General features: G+C 40.9%; 1 protein-coding gene across 1 annotated transcript; it reads left to right on the top strand.

Annotated features, from left to right (window-relative positions):
• Positions 1 to 516: 516 nt before the first annotated feature.
• Positions 517 to 16,598, top strand: LOC125303555 (solute carrier family 23 member 1-like). The gene is made up of 12 exons (XM_048257363.1): positions 517 to 627; positions 2,421 to 2,552; positions 3,144 to 3,301; positions 6,772 to 6,931; positions 10,446 to 10,627; positions 11,994 to 12,114; positions 13,272 to 13,428; positions 13,739 to 13,992; positions 14,435 to 14,599; positions 15,219 to 15,327; positions 15,549 to 15,644; positions 15,841 to 16,598. Exons 1-12 carry the CDS (start codon positions 580 to 582, stop codon positions 16,101 to 16,103), a joined length of 1,845 nt encoding a protein of 614 aa, XP_048113320.1. The 5' UTR covers positions 517 to 579; the 3' UTR covers positions 16,104 to 16,598.
• Positions 16,599 to 17,688: the final 1,090 nt, after the last annotated feature.

Raw genomic sequence — 17,688 nt, 5'->3', positions numbered from 1 at the left:
GTGTGTGTGTGTGTGTGTGTGTGTGTGTGCACGTGCGTGCATGTGTGTTTGTGCTTGTGTTTGTGTGTGTTCACGAGGATGTAGTCAGCTGCCTGTTGGTGTGCAGAAATTGGCTTCACATGAGCATCTAATGGCTGTTATTCTATTTCCAATCAGCAGGAGCCATAGCGCACGTCTCGTGTCTCCACTCCCACTTTCTGTCTTCTCTCTCTTTTCCTCCCCTCCTCTCTTTCTTTCTTTCTTTCTTTCTTCTTCTTCTCTCTATCTCTTACTCTAACCCTGCCCCACAACCACTCCCATTTATTCAGTCACTCTCTGTTTTGGTTTTCTCTCTGCACTCCTTCTTTTCCCTCTTCTCACTTGCACATATTGACTCTCTCTCTCTCTCATGCTCCCTCCCTCCCTTTCTCTTGCACTATCTATCTCTCCCTTTTCCTGTCTCATTCACACACTCCCTCCCTCTCTCTCTCTCTCTCTCTCTCTCTCTCTCTCTCTCTCTCTAACTCATAAGGGTCTAGGAGTAGGCCTATCAGAGTTCACTCGTGATTAGGAGTTTGTCCTGCACTCTATGTGGACCTAATGACTCCTGAAAAGGAAAGCAATGGACTGGACAACTTTGCCTTTGCAGTGAGTAGGAAAACCATTCATTACGACATGTATGACAAGGCCTTAAAATGGCAATCCTCAAGACATTCGACTGTTAAAGAACCAAAGTGTACATTAATTTGGATGATAAAGGTTATTTATATTTGAGAGTCTGTAAGCTGAACGCTGCTTGGCTGGTGAGCTCTGTTAAAAGCACTTAGCTTTACTTGTTGTCAGAGGAACGTAAGTGTTCTAGAGAGCTCTTGTCCAGTATTAGGGGGTTTAGGAGGGGTGTTTTTGAAAGCTGCAGTAAAATCTGGAGTGTGTTTCAAATCGATTGTTTCACTAAAAAGGCTAACATAAAGGAGACTTAGTAAAAATTATGCCCTTTACCCATGTGATCAGCCCGAGAACTTTTGTTTTGGTAGCAGCAACAGACCTCCTTACCTGGCACTGAGTCAGTCAGTGAACAACTGTCCCTTTTTTTAAAACTACACTCTTGTTTTATTATGTCTATGTCTTCCTCAATCTCTCTTATGTATCTCTATTTATTTAATTTTGGATTTTTTTTGTTCTACTGCATTTAATCATAAAAGCCCTTCTAGTCTAGGGACAAGTGTTGAAAATTAGCATTAGCTATAAACACATGCATCAGATAACTGTTTTCAGTTTGTCTATGTATACTGTATTTGTCCCTATCAAATAAATATTTTTTATTAGTAGTAAGTAATAAAGTATAGATTATGAATATGTTTAATATCAATAGGTACACTTCAGAATATATGTGAACTGTTTGAGTATGAAAGTATTTTTTCACATTGAGTCATGGGTCACTTGTATAATTAGTATGATCTTCAGCAATGCTTGGATGGTAAATGTGTTGTAATCTTATGCCCGGATGTGGGTATGTCTGTCTGAAATGAACTGGCCATTATTAACCCATTTTTTAGGCTTGTGTGGTGTTAGATTGTAGGCCTCCACTGTAGGCTCTGTAAAACACAGAGACCCTTTTTTCATCTATTCCATTTTGTCACTGTGTGTGTGTGTGTGAAGTTCTTTGTGTGTGTGTGTGTGTGTGTGTGTGTGTGTGTGTGTGTGTGTGTGTGGAATGGAATTCTTCGCTTGTGCAACCTTATGATGCTAGAAATTGAACACCATCATTCCAAAACATCCACTCCACAGGACAAGGACACCCCTGACTGAAAGAACAACACAAAAGACATTGACTGAAAGCAACACAAAGACATTGACACGCATACCTTCACTGCATAATGGTGTGATATGTTTTGATCCCTGAGGGTCACCCAGGGTGGGTCCACTTTGTGGGAACAGCGGAGTGAGTGATACGGCGAGTGCGAGGGTCGACCAGCTACTGGTTGGGCTGGTGTTACATCACGAGTTATCATGAGTTGTCATGTGACATCGTCCGGGGTTCGCCTCACAGCCATCTACCCGGCTGCTGCTTGCTAGGGCATCTCATTCTTGGGGGCTCAAGTAAAAAGGCTTGCACGCATTCCTTGTATCTGTTATCTGAAAACTCTATACATTTAACTGACCATCTTTGTTCAACAGCGGTTTAAATACCCTGGCCACCTGAACTTTGGATTGCTATGGAACATCATTATAAGGATGGGTGGCAAATTGCAAAGTGGAAAATCACGCTAGTTAGTGTTACTACTGTTTGGTATTGTAATTGTATTGCTCAGTTTTTTTGTGTGTGTGATTTAATTTGAACACCTTTATGTGCATTTCTCTCTCTCACTGTGTGCAGAATTACAGTGTGTTGGTTATTGAGTGTTGTTCTAAAGTTCTGAAATCTCTTTCATGCACTACAGGTGGATGGAGCAGAACATTTCTATGAAATCCCAGAAGGCAAAGCTCTGTCTGGGGAGAACGACAGGGACAAGCTCGTCTACTGTGTGACGGACGTCCCTCCATGGTACCTCTGCATAATCCTGGGAATTCAGGTATGAGGCATCGGGGAGCCATAGCATTTTTGGTACACACCATGTGTGTGCCTTGAGACCCAGAAATGGCAAAGGGTCCACAAGGTTTTGATTTGCGTGGGTGACTAATTGATTAGATTTGTGAATGAGTAATTGATTAGATTGAAGCAACTAGCCCACAAATATGCTCCACATCTCTCAAAGAAAATCCTGACCTGGGGGATTATTACTGCTGTATGCGATGATATAAAAATGGATTTAATGTTACATTAGTTAATATCATTGAGTATTTTTTCCCAATTTATTTATTGAGGACATGCAAGGCCTCTGCTCTTAAGATTCAGTCTGAAACCTCCATAAAGGACACATTCAGTAATTTTAGTTGTGTATTAGCCGGGTAGATCTGCTTTTGTCCTGCAGCCATCTGTGGTCTTTGTTTTTTGTTTGTTTTTGTTTTGCCTCTAAACATACAGTATATTTGCTTCTTCCTTGTGCTCTTTCTCTCTCCCCCTTAATCTCTGTTCTATCTCCATCTCTCCCCCTCTCTCCTTCTCTCCCTTCCTCTTTCTCTCCTTTCCTCCCTCCCTTCCTCTCTCCTGTTCTCTCCTTCAGCATTGCCTGACAGCGTTTGGAGGGATCATAGCCATCCCGCTGATCCTGTCACAGGGCCTGTGCCTTCAGCATGACGGTCTGACCCAGAGCCACCTCATCAGCACCATCTTCTTCGTCTCAGGGCTCTGCACACTACTCCAGGTCATATTTGGAATCAGGTGATACAGACACGTACGCACGCACACACACACACACACACACACACACACACACACACACACACACAAGCATGCACGCAAACACACACATGCACACACAGAAAGGTCTTCTTTTATCTTTAGAGATGTCTGAAATGTACATGAATTGTGAGGATTAGTCAGGTGATAATTAATCAGTAATTTATTGACAGAATTATACAATAAGCCTTTGCACTGGAAGATGACTACCCTGATGATTAGTAGTGTAAAGATAGAAGACATGCGTGAACAAGCCCATTCAGAGATGCTTGGCTCATTACAACAGTAAAGCGGGGATCACACTGACCAGCAGCAAGCACGAGGGTTTTTTTGTTTGTAATACCACGGCAGCTGAATGGTTGACACCACCAGCGTTGCGCTCGTGATATAGGAGCTGATCGTTGAACTTAAAGATGTACTTGTAATTTCAGGCAATCAATGTCAGTTTGATGTATCCTAGGAACGTTTCAGGCATTCTGACATATCAAAGCAGTAAAATGTTTTATGGGAGTGAAACGTTTCTTTCCGCTGTACAGAAATTAGTACTTAAAAGATAAGACAATCGTTTAATTATCTCACAATGGAGAAATGTGGATTGTTTCAGCAGCAAACATGACAGCAAATATAATTTACAAGTAGGGCATGTACCTGTACCTGCACATGAACAACAACAACAACAACAACAAGAACAACAACAACAACACACCATCAGGGTAGCCACTACTGCACACTACTTGGACATGTATTTGGCCATGTACATGGTCACGTATATGTTCATGTACAACAACAACAACAACATCAACAACAGGGGTTTCACTACTGTCCGCAGGTATTGCACATATGTATGGATAAGGAGGGAAATACCAAAAAGGTTAAAGGAATCGTATGTAAGAAATGTAATTCAATTAATCATAAAATGGCCCTGATTTGTCACTAGACATTAGGAAATCATGCTAATTTCAAATACTTATATCACTGACAACAGTAGTCCGGCCAGGATATCGTCATTTAAAAAAGTGAAGTTGCAGCCCTCAACTGATGTTGATGTTTACATATTTGTGTTTTAGCCTGATCTGCCACCCTCCACCTATCTAGTAATCACAAAGTCAGTAGTGTTTCGGCATCTGGGTTGCCAGCTCTGCTCTAGTTACCACATATGCGGTGTACACCGGTCTACAGTATTTTGAAAGTGATTGTAGTACCAGTTTTGGCCAAAATCCTACATACGGTTCCTTTAATTTAACGTCTAAAGTACAAATAAACTTGCCACTTCAACATTTCCAGTGTGATTCCTTATGCCAGTACCATGCATTCATGATGATAGCAGCTTGTGGCTGCTGGTATTGAACTCCAAAAGACAGCAGCATTCATTCAAAGGTCAAATACAGTTTATGAATAGAAAGTGAATTTTGTGAGACTAATCCTCTTGTGATTGGAGGTGAAAATAACTTTTTGTCCAAATACCAGAACTGTGTTTATTTGCACTGAACAGTCTTATCTGTCCAGGAGTTTGACCTCAGAAAACCACTGTCCAGAAACTTAAAAAATGTAGGTCAAGTATATTCTACAGCATACGCGGTCCTCCTTTTTCAATAAGCCCCATGTTATGATAAGCTAAACCCAATTGTGTGTGTGTGTGTGTGTGTGTGTGTGTGCATATGTGTGATGTTTGTCCCAGTGACCTAAAAAAATGCGTATATACACATATAAGACCCAAGTTTGCCAGTTCCACAAACACAGACATGTCCAGCAACGTGACAGTTCTTATTTTTGTTCAAAGCACACAACACTAATAATTTCAGGAGGCTTTTATAGTAAATCAAGAACATACAGAATATTAACATTCACAGAGCAGTCACTGTTTTCAGTTTTGCGGTCCCTGTACAAGTCTTTATCGGCAGGACAAAGACATTTTGTATCCACTGTACCAACAACTCAGTTTGGGCACAGAAAGCTACAAAACTCAAAGTGCCTGCATCAGTCAGATGCTTGAACATTGAAATTGAACTCGGTGTGCAGTACTGTATTGCAGAGGCCCCAGCAGAGGTCTACCCTTGCATTGGCTGGAGTCTTAAATAGGATTAGGTTGGAATTTTGAACCTTATTAGAGCAGAATCTTGTGCCTTGTAATTCCAAATTCCGTAAGCTTGTCCTGATTGGGTTTGTGTTTCGTTGTGACAATGTGGAGATGGTGGCAGTGTAAACAGTGAGGTAGCTGTAGTCGGAAAAGAGCATGTTGGTTTTTATCAGCTGATAGGAATTTCATATCAACATGAATACTGTGGATAGGGGGAAGATGGGTGTGGATGGTGGGAGTATTATAGATTTACATCAGTAATAAAGGAATAAAAAAGAGATAATAGATAAAGTTGTTCTGTAACCTTGCTCAGCAAATCTTCATATTGGTTTGACCTAAAATAAATGTGTGCTGTGAAGTGCACATTATAAAAAGAAGTTTACTTTTGGTCAAAACAATTGTAATATAGATTCCCTATTAAAATGCAGGTCCTAAAAGGTGAATCATTGTGTTGGATTCCTCCTAGCTCTCCATCTGAAGCACTCAGGAGTGCCACCACACTGCATTAACCTTTAGGAATCTTGATTGGACAGTAATGGCAGCTCACATCTCTTCACGGGATTTGAATCAGCTGGCTTCTTAGTGCCTTAAATCTGATCTCCAAAAACAATGTGGCCTGGTTCACATGAGTGGGTCAGGGTTGGTCAGCCCACAGAGTTCACTGTGCCTGCGCTTTCTTCTTTCTCAAAGAACCCTTTTCATGTCAAAGCATCTAAAATGGACATGCATAGAAGGCTGCTGTTTGGCTGTTCAGTAGACTGGATACCCTCACACCTTGAAGGGCTTGGGTAAATTAGACTCTGCTTGGTTCCATGTGATGCTGGCTCTGTGTTGGACATTTTAGGTCAAGCCATTTAAGGCCATGATTTTAAAATGTTACCCCTCTAAAGTTCATGAGCATGGAAGTCCACTAAGATGGCGAATTCTCCCTGAGTTTTTATCTTTAAAATGTTGCTTTTTCCAGTACAGCGACAAAATGAGTCCCCTTTGTAGAACACCTATTAAATCAGAGGACAACCAGTGCTATACAGTGCTACATATGTGAAGCACATGCTACAAAAAACAGTTTGTGCTATGGATGATTTACCAGCGTAGCAGCCCTGACAAGATGAGTTGTAGATATTATGTTTCACTTGCAAGTTTTCTGCTTTGATACAAGCACTCCATCTTATTTATTACATGTGCTAATCCTTAACTGATTCCATTATTTCAGTCAGAGACACTGATGAATGTTGAATGTGATTATATGGTACCTGGTCCTGCACATGTGTGAGCGTCTCCATTAAGTTGAGAACAGGACGGACCACCAACACTGCCGTCATGTAAAGATGCCTTGTGATTGGCTAATTCGGCTGTGCTGCCATTGTTCTGATAGGTTGCCGATTCTGCAGGGCGGGACGTTCACTCTTCTGGCGCCTTCCATGGCCCTGCTGTCCATGCCAGAGTGGGCGTGCCCAGCCTGGACCCAGAATGCCACGCTGGTCAACACCTCGTCTCCCGTCTTCATCCAAGTCTGGCAGAGCCGCATGCAAGTCGTAAGTATTCAAGCATTAAAGTTATTGGTTAAAGTTGACTGGTATTTAGCAGATGCTCTTCCCCTAAGCGACATTTACTTGTAAGAGTGGGTTTAGGAATTGAACCCGAGTTGACTGAGTGTAAGCGGGTGACGTTACCACTGCCCCACCATGCATTAGGTCTGTTGGTATGCAGACACCCATGTGTGGGTTGATACTGCCAAACAAATAAAGACAAGTGAAAAGACATTAAATGGACAAAATAATATTAATTCTGATTGTAGACATTTGAAAGCCTTTATGCAACTTTAAAATGTTCCATGTAAACTATGCTTGAATTAACCTGAGCTCGCATTTTTGCAATTAACCATTTCAACGCTTTGAAGAGTAGGCCTACAATCACAAATGTTTGATGATGGTTCTTCTCAGAGAAACACAGCTTTACTAAGGTTTTATGTATTCCTGAGACAAAGACTTGATAATCAAATAGCAGTAGACTTGCCCCTTTACATTAATACACAGGATTAGATGTTAAAATCCCTTGTGCCAAAATCCAAGGTAAAACACATTCAGAAGCCCCTGCTCAAGTTTAACTTTAAAAAGCACACTACCCACAAATCCGCCAACAAATGGTCACAAACACAATTGGCCCATCCAACAGCAGTATATAGTATGCGGCATGTCATTGGGGTTATTAAGTGGGCACCCTCATTCACCGATGTTTCGTTAAGTTAGGCCCACGTCACCTCATGAAGGCTTAACAGTGAAACCAGCGTCCTGGAGACACTCCCCTCCATGCTGCCACATTGAAATATCCAATACCCAAAATACTCAGGCATGGTCAAGGTTGGCTAGGTTGGTCCGTCGCGTTGATGTGGACTGAACCATAACCATAAAAACCCTGGCCAACCAACCAAAACCACCCTGAACCTAGTCAGGTGTAGATCGTAATTGCCCCTAAACCTAGTCAGGTGTAGATGGTAATTGCCCCTGAACCTAGTCAGGTGTAGATGGTAGTTGCCCCTGAACCTAGTCAGGTGTAGATGGTAATTGCCCCTGAACCTAGTCAGGTGTAGATGGTAAATGGTGGTCTCACACTTACATTACTTACTTGCACATTCATCCAGAGCAATTTGGCGTTCCATGTCTTGCTCTCTCATCCAAAGTGAAGGGTCGATTCTTAGTGTGAGAAAATGTTAAAGATTAACTTTAGAAGTGCTAAAAACTAAATAGATGTGACTAGGCTCTGAACATAAAGAAAAAGCAGTAGCACATTCCTGGCAATGAGACAAAGTTAAAAAGGGACTGGGCCACTGGAGTAAAAAAAAAGAAACTTAACTGCCGTGCTACACGGAATGGCCAACTGAAGCGTTTCATTTGCCAAGCGTAAACATGATTTTAGAAGACTCGAATGTCTGGTGTAGCGCTCCCATGGTGTAGCCAGTTCCACTTATTATAATGGAAGCTCTGCAAACAAAACGCTTACGTTGTGCGCCCGGTTTAACCTGAGATTGTAACCCTAGAATCGTAACAGAGTCTGTGTTCTTCCAGTTTAATTTAACCACTGTTTAATACCCCATTCAGTAGATCATTAAACTGATGAAACTACCCATGTACATTTCTAGGCCAAATATCTTACGTTTTACTCCACTACATTTTGTGGCAGCTGAAGTACAGCTGAAGTTCCTTTTGGAAAAAAGACTGTCCAAATACATGTGGACTTACTGTACATGTGTGTTTTCTATTAAGCAAGCTAGGCTTTAAATAATGGTGTTGCCTAACCTATGTTATTGTTATATCCACTATTTACTGTACCTTGTTGACCCCTTTTCACAATATTGATGTTACCATAACTAGCCTCATGACGCCATCGAGCAAATGATGATAGACAGTGATAGACAATGATAGATAGATATACAATGATAGACAATGATAGACAATCTGTCACTATCAAACACAAAAGGGAACGTCTTGATTTGGTCCGAAAGTGTAAAGCATTAACAAAGCAAAAAGTGGTTACGTGGTAAGTATCTAAGATAAGATATCACATTAGTTTGTTTTTAGTTATTTTTACATACAACAATTCTTAGTTGATTTTCCCCTTGAATGAAGGAGAAAGGCTCAATGAATGCTTATGTCTATGCCGAATCATTTCAACAATAGTAAATGCAACTGTATTAGTCATAATACATTTCAGGACTTTTACTTTTGATACTTTTTACATTTTTACTTTCGATACTTGATACATTTGAAGGCAAGTACTTTTGTACTTCCACTCAAGTGGAAATGTAAAAGGAAGACTTCTACTTTTACTGGAGTAACATTTAGCCATGTGTATCTCTACTTTCACTCAGGATTTGTGTACTTCGTCCACCATTGTATAGTATTAATGTACAGTATGGACAATCATATGTCCTGCCTTAGTATTCATGCATATACTATTCATGTTGAACATATAGTATGCATGTATACAATGTCCTGCCATACAACTAAAACGTTATGTGTTTTGCATAGACTAACATAGGCTAGATGTGGATTCTTCTTGGGTGTGTTGGCTGTTTATTCGTGCCCTGCCTGGTTCAGAGAGTTGTCACCGAGTTGTCAAACACTGATGTGCGGTTAGATACTTATTCAGTCAATAATAATTCAGCCAAACCCAATTTGGATTGCACGCAATATGTTTAGTGTTTTTGATCATTATAAAAAATGATTAATGCAGGTAACATAACATGGTGAGGCTGTCTTTGTCCGAGTTTATTACACTTTCATATAACTTAATTGATTAAAAACAACCAGATGACTTGCCTGGGTTATGTCACGTGTCAATTTTAACAGTGTATAGGCCTATATCTACTGTTAATGCAATAAATCCATATTTCCCCCCTTCCTAGTTGGTTGGTGACCATTTCATGCTGAGGTAAACAGGGTGAGGTTTATTGGAATTTTAGCTTTTCACCTTACTCTACTGGGGTGTGTTTCCTAAAACCATAGTTCCTAACTACCGTAAGTTAGCAACTTTGTTGGTTGTAATGCCATTTCCCATTGCCAACCAACTAAGTTGCTAACAGGTTAGCAACTATGGTTTTGGGAAACGCATCCCTGGGCGGTGGTAGCGTAGTGGTTAAGGAGCTGGGCTTGCCCTTGAGCAAGGCACTTAACCCCAAGTTGCTCCGGGGACAATGGCCCTTGTAATACAATTGTCATTTGTAAGTCGCTTTGGATAGAAGTGTCTGTTAAATTAATAAATGTAAATGTCTACTAGGCTTACCATAGCTTTTATCTTAGCTTTCAAATTACATGAGACAGAAAAAGCATTGAGGAAGACAAATAATATAAGAATGAAATTAAATGAAACAACACTGGCTCTTTAGAATATGCGGATGGTGTGGTGTTAATCAGTATTAGACATTTCTAATAGAATAATCAAATGTGTGTGTGTGTTGTCTCTCTGTCTGTGTGTGTCTGGGTCTGTGTGTGTGTGTGTGTCTGTCTGTCTCTGTGTGTGTGTGTTGTCTTTGTGTGTGTTCTCCCCCAGCTGCAGGGCTCCATCATGGTGGGCTCCCTCTTCCAGGTCGTGGTGGGCTTCTCAGGCCTCATCGGGCTCTTCATGCGTTTCATCGGGCCCCTCACCATCGCTCCCACTATCTCTCTCATCGGCCTCTCGCTCTACGACTCGGCCGGCATGAACGCAGGCAACCACTGGGGCATCGCAGCCATGTAGGTAACACATTATAGCAGCTTTATTTGTTTCCATACAACATAGTACCTCATTTGTTTTCATGCAAAAAAAAACCCTAGTTGGGTGTCTTATTTTGGCCCTTATAAGAACCCTTAAATGTCCTATTTCCATGTCACAAAATAAACTGTAAAGACCACTTTGTAGATCAAGGTTAGGTTTATTTCAAAGTTATCATAATGTAAGGAACTTGTACTTTTTTAGCTGACTCATGGAGAACCTTTTATCCATGTACTCAACTGTTAAGTTGCAAGTTGCTTTGGGTTGGGAAAATTAAATAACTTTGTGTTAGACGTCACTTTACAAACCACTGGCACAACTGGTAGTGGTGGAAGGTGTCTGTGTTTGCGTCTCTTCACGTGTTGCTGAAGTATAAGAATTTCTGAAAGAATGCTTTCGCAGAAAAATCAAATTAATCTCACTCCATTTATTTTAGAAAGATATCCAGCATTAATCGCTGCCATGTTCATGCAACATTACTATAAGTAGTAGGCCCACGGTCTCAGACATATCTTTGGAACCCTACAGCTTGGTTAAGACAAATGCCTCACCAAAGATCCTTAATATACATATATATATGCTTTATCAACCGTCTCTGGCCTCACTAACCATTTATTACTGGTCCAAAAATCTGAAAGTAGTGTCTGGACTGGATTTCACCACGGCTGGCCTAGATTCAGGCATGCGCCACATATACAACTAGTTACTAGTCGGTACGTCCCTCCATTGCCCTGTGGTGGCACTGTTTCCTATTGTCTACCTTTGGTTGCTTTATCCTAATTGTCTGCAGGTGAGCCCTTTTGCGGGTTGGCACAGCCAGCCCTTTTAAAGCACGCCAGCCCTTGACTTCAGGGGGAGACTTTGGTTCTGGACAGATCAAAGTTCAGAATCAAGAAAAGAACCAAAAATCAGTGATTCAAAGTCCACTGACATTTGTAATTACCGGTAGCTTGCAGCTTTTTCTAACAATTCTGATCAGCAGGAATCCATTGAATCAGAGTAATACCATTTAAGCCCTTTTGTTTTAGAAACTGCGTAACAAGACTTGGAGAACCTTTAAGGTTAGGGAACAAAGACCAGATAGACAACAAGGGTAATACTATTCAACACCCATGAATCAGAGTTGTACTAAACAACAACCTTATCATTAAGAATGAATGGACTGGAGGCAGCATGCCTCCGAGCATACTGAGTAAAACTTAAAGACAAGGTACACAGAACAACATGCACAATAGGGGCTCTTCTCTACGGTGGCCCAACAGGTCCAGACTTAAGGTTAGGGAATAAAGACCAGATAGACAACAAGGGTAATACTATTTAACACCCCTTTTCTTTGTTCCCTTAAAGGACTACCTGCATGATCGTCCTGTTCTCTCAGTACCTCCGACACATCCCAGTGCCGTTTCCCACCTACAGCAAAACCAAGAAGTTTCACACATCCAAGATTTACATATTTCAGATTCTTCCTGTAAGTCAGTAATTAAAGATCACATTCACTCTCCCTTCTCATTCAAAGAGAAGTGTAAATTCCTAGTGTGAGAAAATGTTAAATATTAACTTCAGAAGTGCTAAAAACTAAACAGATATGACTAAGCTGAACATAAAGAAGAGGTAGTAGCACATTCCTGGAAAAAAACAAAGCTAAAGGTAGTAAAAGGAAGTAGAATTCTACAGAACAGACTGTGTTCTAATCTTATTAACTGAGTGGCACTGTTTGAATACCTCCCTCCACACAGATTATTTAAAGCTGACAGAACTAGCCAGAAGTACAAATTCTGAACTGACAGAGGATTTCAGATAGATCATTTGAATACCTATATAATACTCATTACATCTATTCCTAAAAAAGGTTTAGAAGAGCTGTCAGATTTTTATACAATCTGAACTGATAATGGCATTACTTAGAGAACAAAAGCAGCTGTTATTAAAGTGTAACTCCAGAGTAAAAACAACCTAGGGTCAACTTAAAAATTTGCATTATCAGAGTGATGCTAACAGGGAAAGGTGGCACATTGCTATTTTATACCACTAACAATACTCAAAATAAGAAGTATTGTAAACTTTGAAAGTGCAGAGAGATTATAAGACTCATATTTGTAGAAGAAAATTCCATGGCTTCCTGGTCTGGTAGTGTAAAATCAGCAGGGACATTCAGTCGAATCAGTGCTGTGCAGATCTGGCTAAACCTATGGCATGTTTATATTGAAAGATTCAGCCAGATCTGCACAGTGCTGCAAGATCAGCTTCAGCTGTAGAAGCCCTCACAACACTACCACAGAAGTGTAATTATATTTTGAGCATTGTTAGTGGTATAGCGACGTGGCACCTTGCCCTGTTGGCATCACTGTAAGCCCATTCAGTGATGCAAATAAACGGTCTTGCTTAAAACACCACCAATTAACGTAAAACAAAAGTTTGAAGTTGTTAACTACTATAAATAGACCCTAGGTTGTTTTTACTCCGGAGTTACACTTTAAATACATCATGGTCTATTGGCACAATTTGCTTTGCACACTTCACATGCTATAAATACAGATTAAATCTCCAAATTAGTACCTCACTGTAGCATTTATTCTTCTGAAGTAAAGCTATTCCATGTGTGTGTGCATCTTTAATATCCTGTAGGTGCTCCTTGGCATCACGCTCTCCTGGCTGGTCTGCTACATTCTCACCGTCACCAACGTCCTGCCCTCTGACTCCTCCCAATACGGCTACCTGGCACGCACCGACATCAAGGGAGACGTCATAGGCCGGGCACCTTGGTTCACCTTTCCATACCCAGGTACTGATGCCAGCAAACAATCAACCCTCAGGACGAGTTGTTAACAGCCTTGATTAGTTTGTAGTAATCACGCTCACGTGTGCTTGAGGAAATGGATTATTATATGTTTGATCAGCATTTATTGATGCTTTAACGCTTTTTGATACTGTTTAACCGATTTGTATAAATACAGAGGTTCTTTCACAGATTTGTGGATGGATACAAAGGCACATGCTCTGCTAATGATAGATGCATTGTTCTTTGGCCAAAAAAAATGAATAATCACAATAGCGTTTTAAATCCTCTGATATAATCCTCATTCTTTCCTCAGGGCAGTGGGGGCTGCCAACTGTGAGCTTGGCTGGCGTGTTTGGGATCCTGGCAGGGGTGATATCCTCCATGATTGAATCTGTGGGCGACTACCATGCATGTGCCCGCCTCTCTGGGGCCCCTCCTCCACCTAAACATGCCATCAACCGGGGCATTGGCATGGAGGGCTTAGGGTGCCTGCTGGCTGGGGCCTGGGGAACGGGCAACGGAACCACGTCCTACAGCGAGAACGTGGGGGCCCTCGGCATCACCAAGGTGTGAGACTGAAAGAGGGTTGAGCTGGCTACTGACTAAGTTTATGATTGTGGGACGGTGGGGTGTTTCTCATTCTCTTTAAATGTTGACAGGATTTATGAAGCTCATTTCCCAGACAATGAGATAAGACTTTGTCAGATTTTCTCAGAACTTTGAGTTAGACAAAGCACTATTGCATAACTCCGCATAATGCTTTAGAATGGGTTGAACCATGACAATACAACACTTTATGTGTGTGAGTAAAGGGCCATTTTATTGTGCATTATCTACAGGAGAAGTATGTAAATATTGTAATTTATTTGCCATAGCCAAAGCCCTCTGATATTTTGTGTGTGGAAATAGCATATGCTATGACAGTGCCAGGTGATTAGAGTAATCCACTGTGAAATCCTGGAGATCTTCTAATGTATATGAATAACATGGAGTTGTCATTTTTGTCCAGGTGGGCAGTAGGAGTGTGATCATTGCCAGTGGTTTCCTAATGATCATCATGGGCGTCTTTGGGAAAATCGGAGCCATATTTACTACGATCCCCACACCTGTAATCGGAGGCATGTTCCTGGTCATGTTCGGAGTCATAGCCGCTGCGGGAGTGTCCAACCTCCAGGTGAGCTGCCCTCAGCTGAAACCATGGCAATGTTACGCATTATGAAGACTAGCTCGCTTTCATGCAGATCATGCAGCAGGGTCTATTCATGACAATAATGGGAAATTATGTTTTATTAAGAGTAATGGGAGAGGTATAGACCTCTCCAGAATAAGTCCGCCTCTAACTTCATTATCCATCCAACCTTGATTGTCAAATGTCTATGGGAAATAACATGGCGTTTTTGAAAGATCGTGCCTGTCAAACTCTGTAGGTGACAAAGTAGAAAAAGCTGGTGGGCAGATTGGCCTACACACTTCTGCCATCTAGTTTCCACTGGATTTTTTGATTGTCGGTGCCGCTAAGGAGCATACTATAGACTATACTACTTAAACGGCACCGACAATCAAAAAATCCAGTGGAAACTAGATGGCAGAAGTGTGTATGCCAATCTGCCCACCATTTTTTTTCTACTTCGCTACCTACAGATGTTTTACCGGTATGATATTTCGAAACGCCATGTTATTTCCCATAGACAATCGACGTCCGGAAGTTGGATGGATACGGAAGTTACGGAGCCGGGACTTATTCTGGAGAGGTCTATGGTGGTCATGTGCCTGTGGTCATGTGTTTCTTACAGTACGCTGATATGAACTCCTCGCGCAACATTTTCATCTTTGGCTTCTCCATGTTCACTGGACTGGTCATTCCCAACTGGATATTCAAAAACCCCACAGCCATCGCGACAGGTAAAAATTTTGATTGTGATTATTTTTCCTGCATTGCAGCTTACTTTTCAATTTTTAAGGAAATACTGTCCTAGACACTAGAACATGAACAAGTAGAGGTGTATGTTGTATGCATGTTTAGGGCTTAGGGCAATTAAGGCTGTTACTATAAAAGCAGGAATATCATTATGCAGATGATAAGAAAGTGCACACAAGTGAAAACGCTTCTGTGTCCACTGCAGGGATAGTTGTGATTGACCAGGTGCTGCTGGTGCTGCTGACCACCAGTATGTTTGTTGGGGGTTTCTTTGGGTTCATCCTGGACAACACCATCCCAGGTAAGTCTCCTTAAAGCCACTGTGTAGTTTTAGACCTATCCAATAAGCATGATCTGCAATGTGAATACCTTCTCTTGATGGCATTTTGTAACTGAATAACCAATTAATTGGATTATGGGATTCCTTAGAATCCTTTAAAACAACATTATACTGTACATTTGTCATTTGTCCCTCCCTTCCTGCCTGTCCCACACAGGGACCAAACGTGAGCGGGGCATCATCGCATGGAACAAAGCTCACGAGGAGGACTCGAATGTCACCATTGAAAGCGACGAGGTGTACGGCCTGCCCTTTAACCTCAGTGCCCGCCTGTCCTCCATGTCCTTTATGCGCTTCATCCCCTTCTGCCCATACCACAGCCCATCTGCGTGCACCCCTGAGAGCTCGGACAAGCTGGACGTCCTCAAGGAAGCTGCCAAGAAGGACTCCACACATATCATTGCTTCAGTGGGCCTATAATGGCTATGGCTCCCCCCTGTGGTGTGGGCTGCTATGGCAACTCAGGCAGCTGACTAGGAAGTTCAATTCTGCTTGAAAGGATCCCTGGTCCAATGTGTTTAACTTAGTATCGATGGCATATTTTGTTTTTTTTATCCTTCATGGACAATTGCCAAGTTTGTGTCCTGGCATTATAGAATGTTGTTTTGAAGTCTTTTTGGTATAGGAAATTCACTTTCACTTTACATTCACAGTCTTTCCTCAGCATAAAAATATATACTATACATTTTTTATATAAAGTTACTTCTACACTATACAAATCATTTGGTTTTAGTGCTTTAAAATAGCCAGAATTTTAACATAACCTACTGTATCTGGCACCTTGGAAATAATTTCCTAAAGCAAGATTCAGGATATGTCACTAATGCAATGAAATGTAAAGTATATTGTATAGTTATATAAACATGTATGTGTTGTCTTTTATAGACTTTTGGATTAAAGCCGATTCTTGATAAACATGTTTTTTTAGAAACAGTTGATTGAAAATATGATGAGCTACTATGTCATACACACATACATATAAAAAATTTATGTCACAAAAAAAAACATATTGCCATTTATATGTATATTCTATGGATATATGGATTTTCAAGCCCTAAAACAAGGTCTCTTGAGTTGATTCACACTCAAGTGACCTGGCATTAAACACAGGTTATCACCTTTAGTCATGTAGCTGCAAGGTCTCGTTTAACAGCCCTGGGCCCCATTTCCTGAATGCATCGTAAGCCTAAGTAGTGGTGTAGTACTCGGGTCCGGTCTTGAGGCAGTTTTTTTGCTTTCTGGGTCTCCTATCAGAATTAAAAGCAAAAATACGCATTGACTTGGTCTCGGCCTACATTGGAAAGAGGCAGACTTGTCATTTTAGAGTGAGCCCACGATACCCCCCATTTTTTAAAATTGTTTATATTTCATGGTATATTCTAGAATATCCACTATTACAAATATGTTTTGTTTGATAAAGATTATAATATTGATTGCCGTTAAATATATATTCCATGGTGCTATGCTACGCAAAGGTTTTGACAGGTACAGGTACTTCTCACTGAGGTCAGCAGGACATACAGGGAAATTACAACTACATGTAGGAATATAATTATTAAGTTATTCATTATGAAACGAGACATGGCAGAATAGTTTCTGATTCTCTATGTCTAATTGTAGGCTATCTTTTATTAGGCCTATAAGGTAAGAGCAGAGTAAGAAACATGTGGATTAGCCTACGCTGTGTCAAAATCTAAGCCTATTTCTTCACCATCTTACTCGACCTCTTCCTCATCTTCAAACGTCTTCTTCAGTGAAACCCCAAAACACTATTGCAGAGGCAAAACACACAGTGGGACACTCACAAGTAGCAAAGAACAGGCATGACAGATGTACTGAGTAGGCTAAGCCTAATTTGTTCATACATCATGCAGCAAACATGAAAACGGTGCAACAATCTAATCTTAAATAATGAATATATCGATTATTTATGTCTGTGTACTGTGTGGTATATAGCCTGCTGGGGATGCTTACATGTAGATGTCAAACTTTTTATATTTTGGTA

The sequence above is a fragment of the Alosa alosa genome, chromosome 11, assembly GCF_017589495.1.
Source record: "Alosa alosa isolate M-15738 ecotype Scorff River chromosome 11, AALO_Geno_1.1, whole genome shotgun sequence".
NCBI classification, from domain to species: domain Eukaryota; kingdom Metazoa; phylum Chordata; class Actinopteri; order Clupeiformes; family Clupeidae; genus Alosa; species Alosa alosa.
The sequence above is the reverse complement of the archived record's forward strand: the minus strand, read 5'-3'. Positions and strand labels throughout refer to the sequence as shown.

Coding starts and splice junctions, on each gene's coding strand:
- LOC125303555 (XM_048257363.1), top strand. CDS start 580: ATGACTCCTGAAAAGGAAAGCAATGGACTGGACAACTTTGCCTTTGCA. Junction 10,628..11,993: donor CACTGGGGCATCGCAGCCAT/GTAGGTAACACA, acceptor GTTCCCTTAAAG/GACTACCTGCATGATCGTCC. Junction 12,115..13,271: donor ACATATTTCAGATTCTTCCT/GTAAGTCAGTAA, acceptor AATATCCTGTAG/GTGCTCCTTGGCATCACGCT.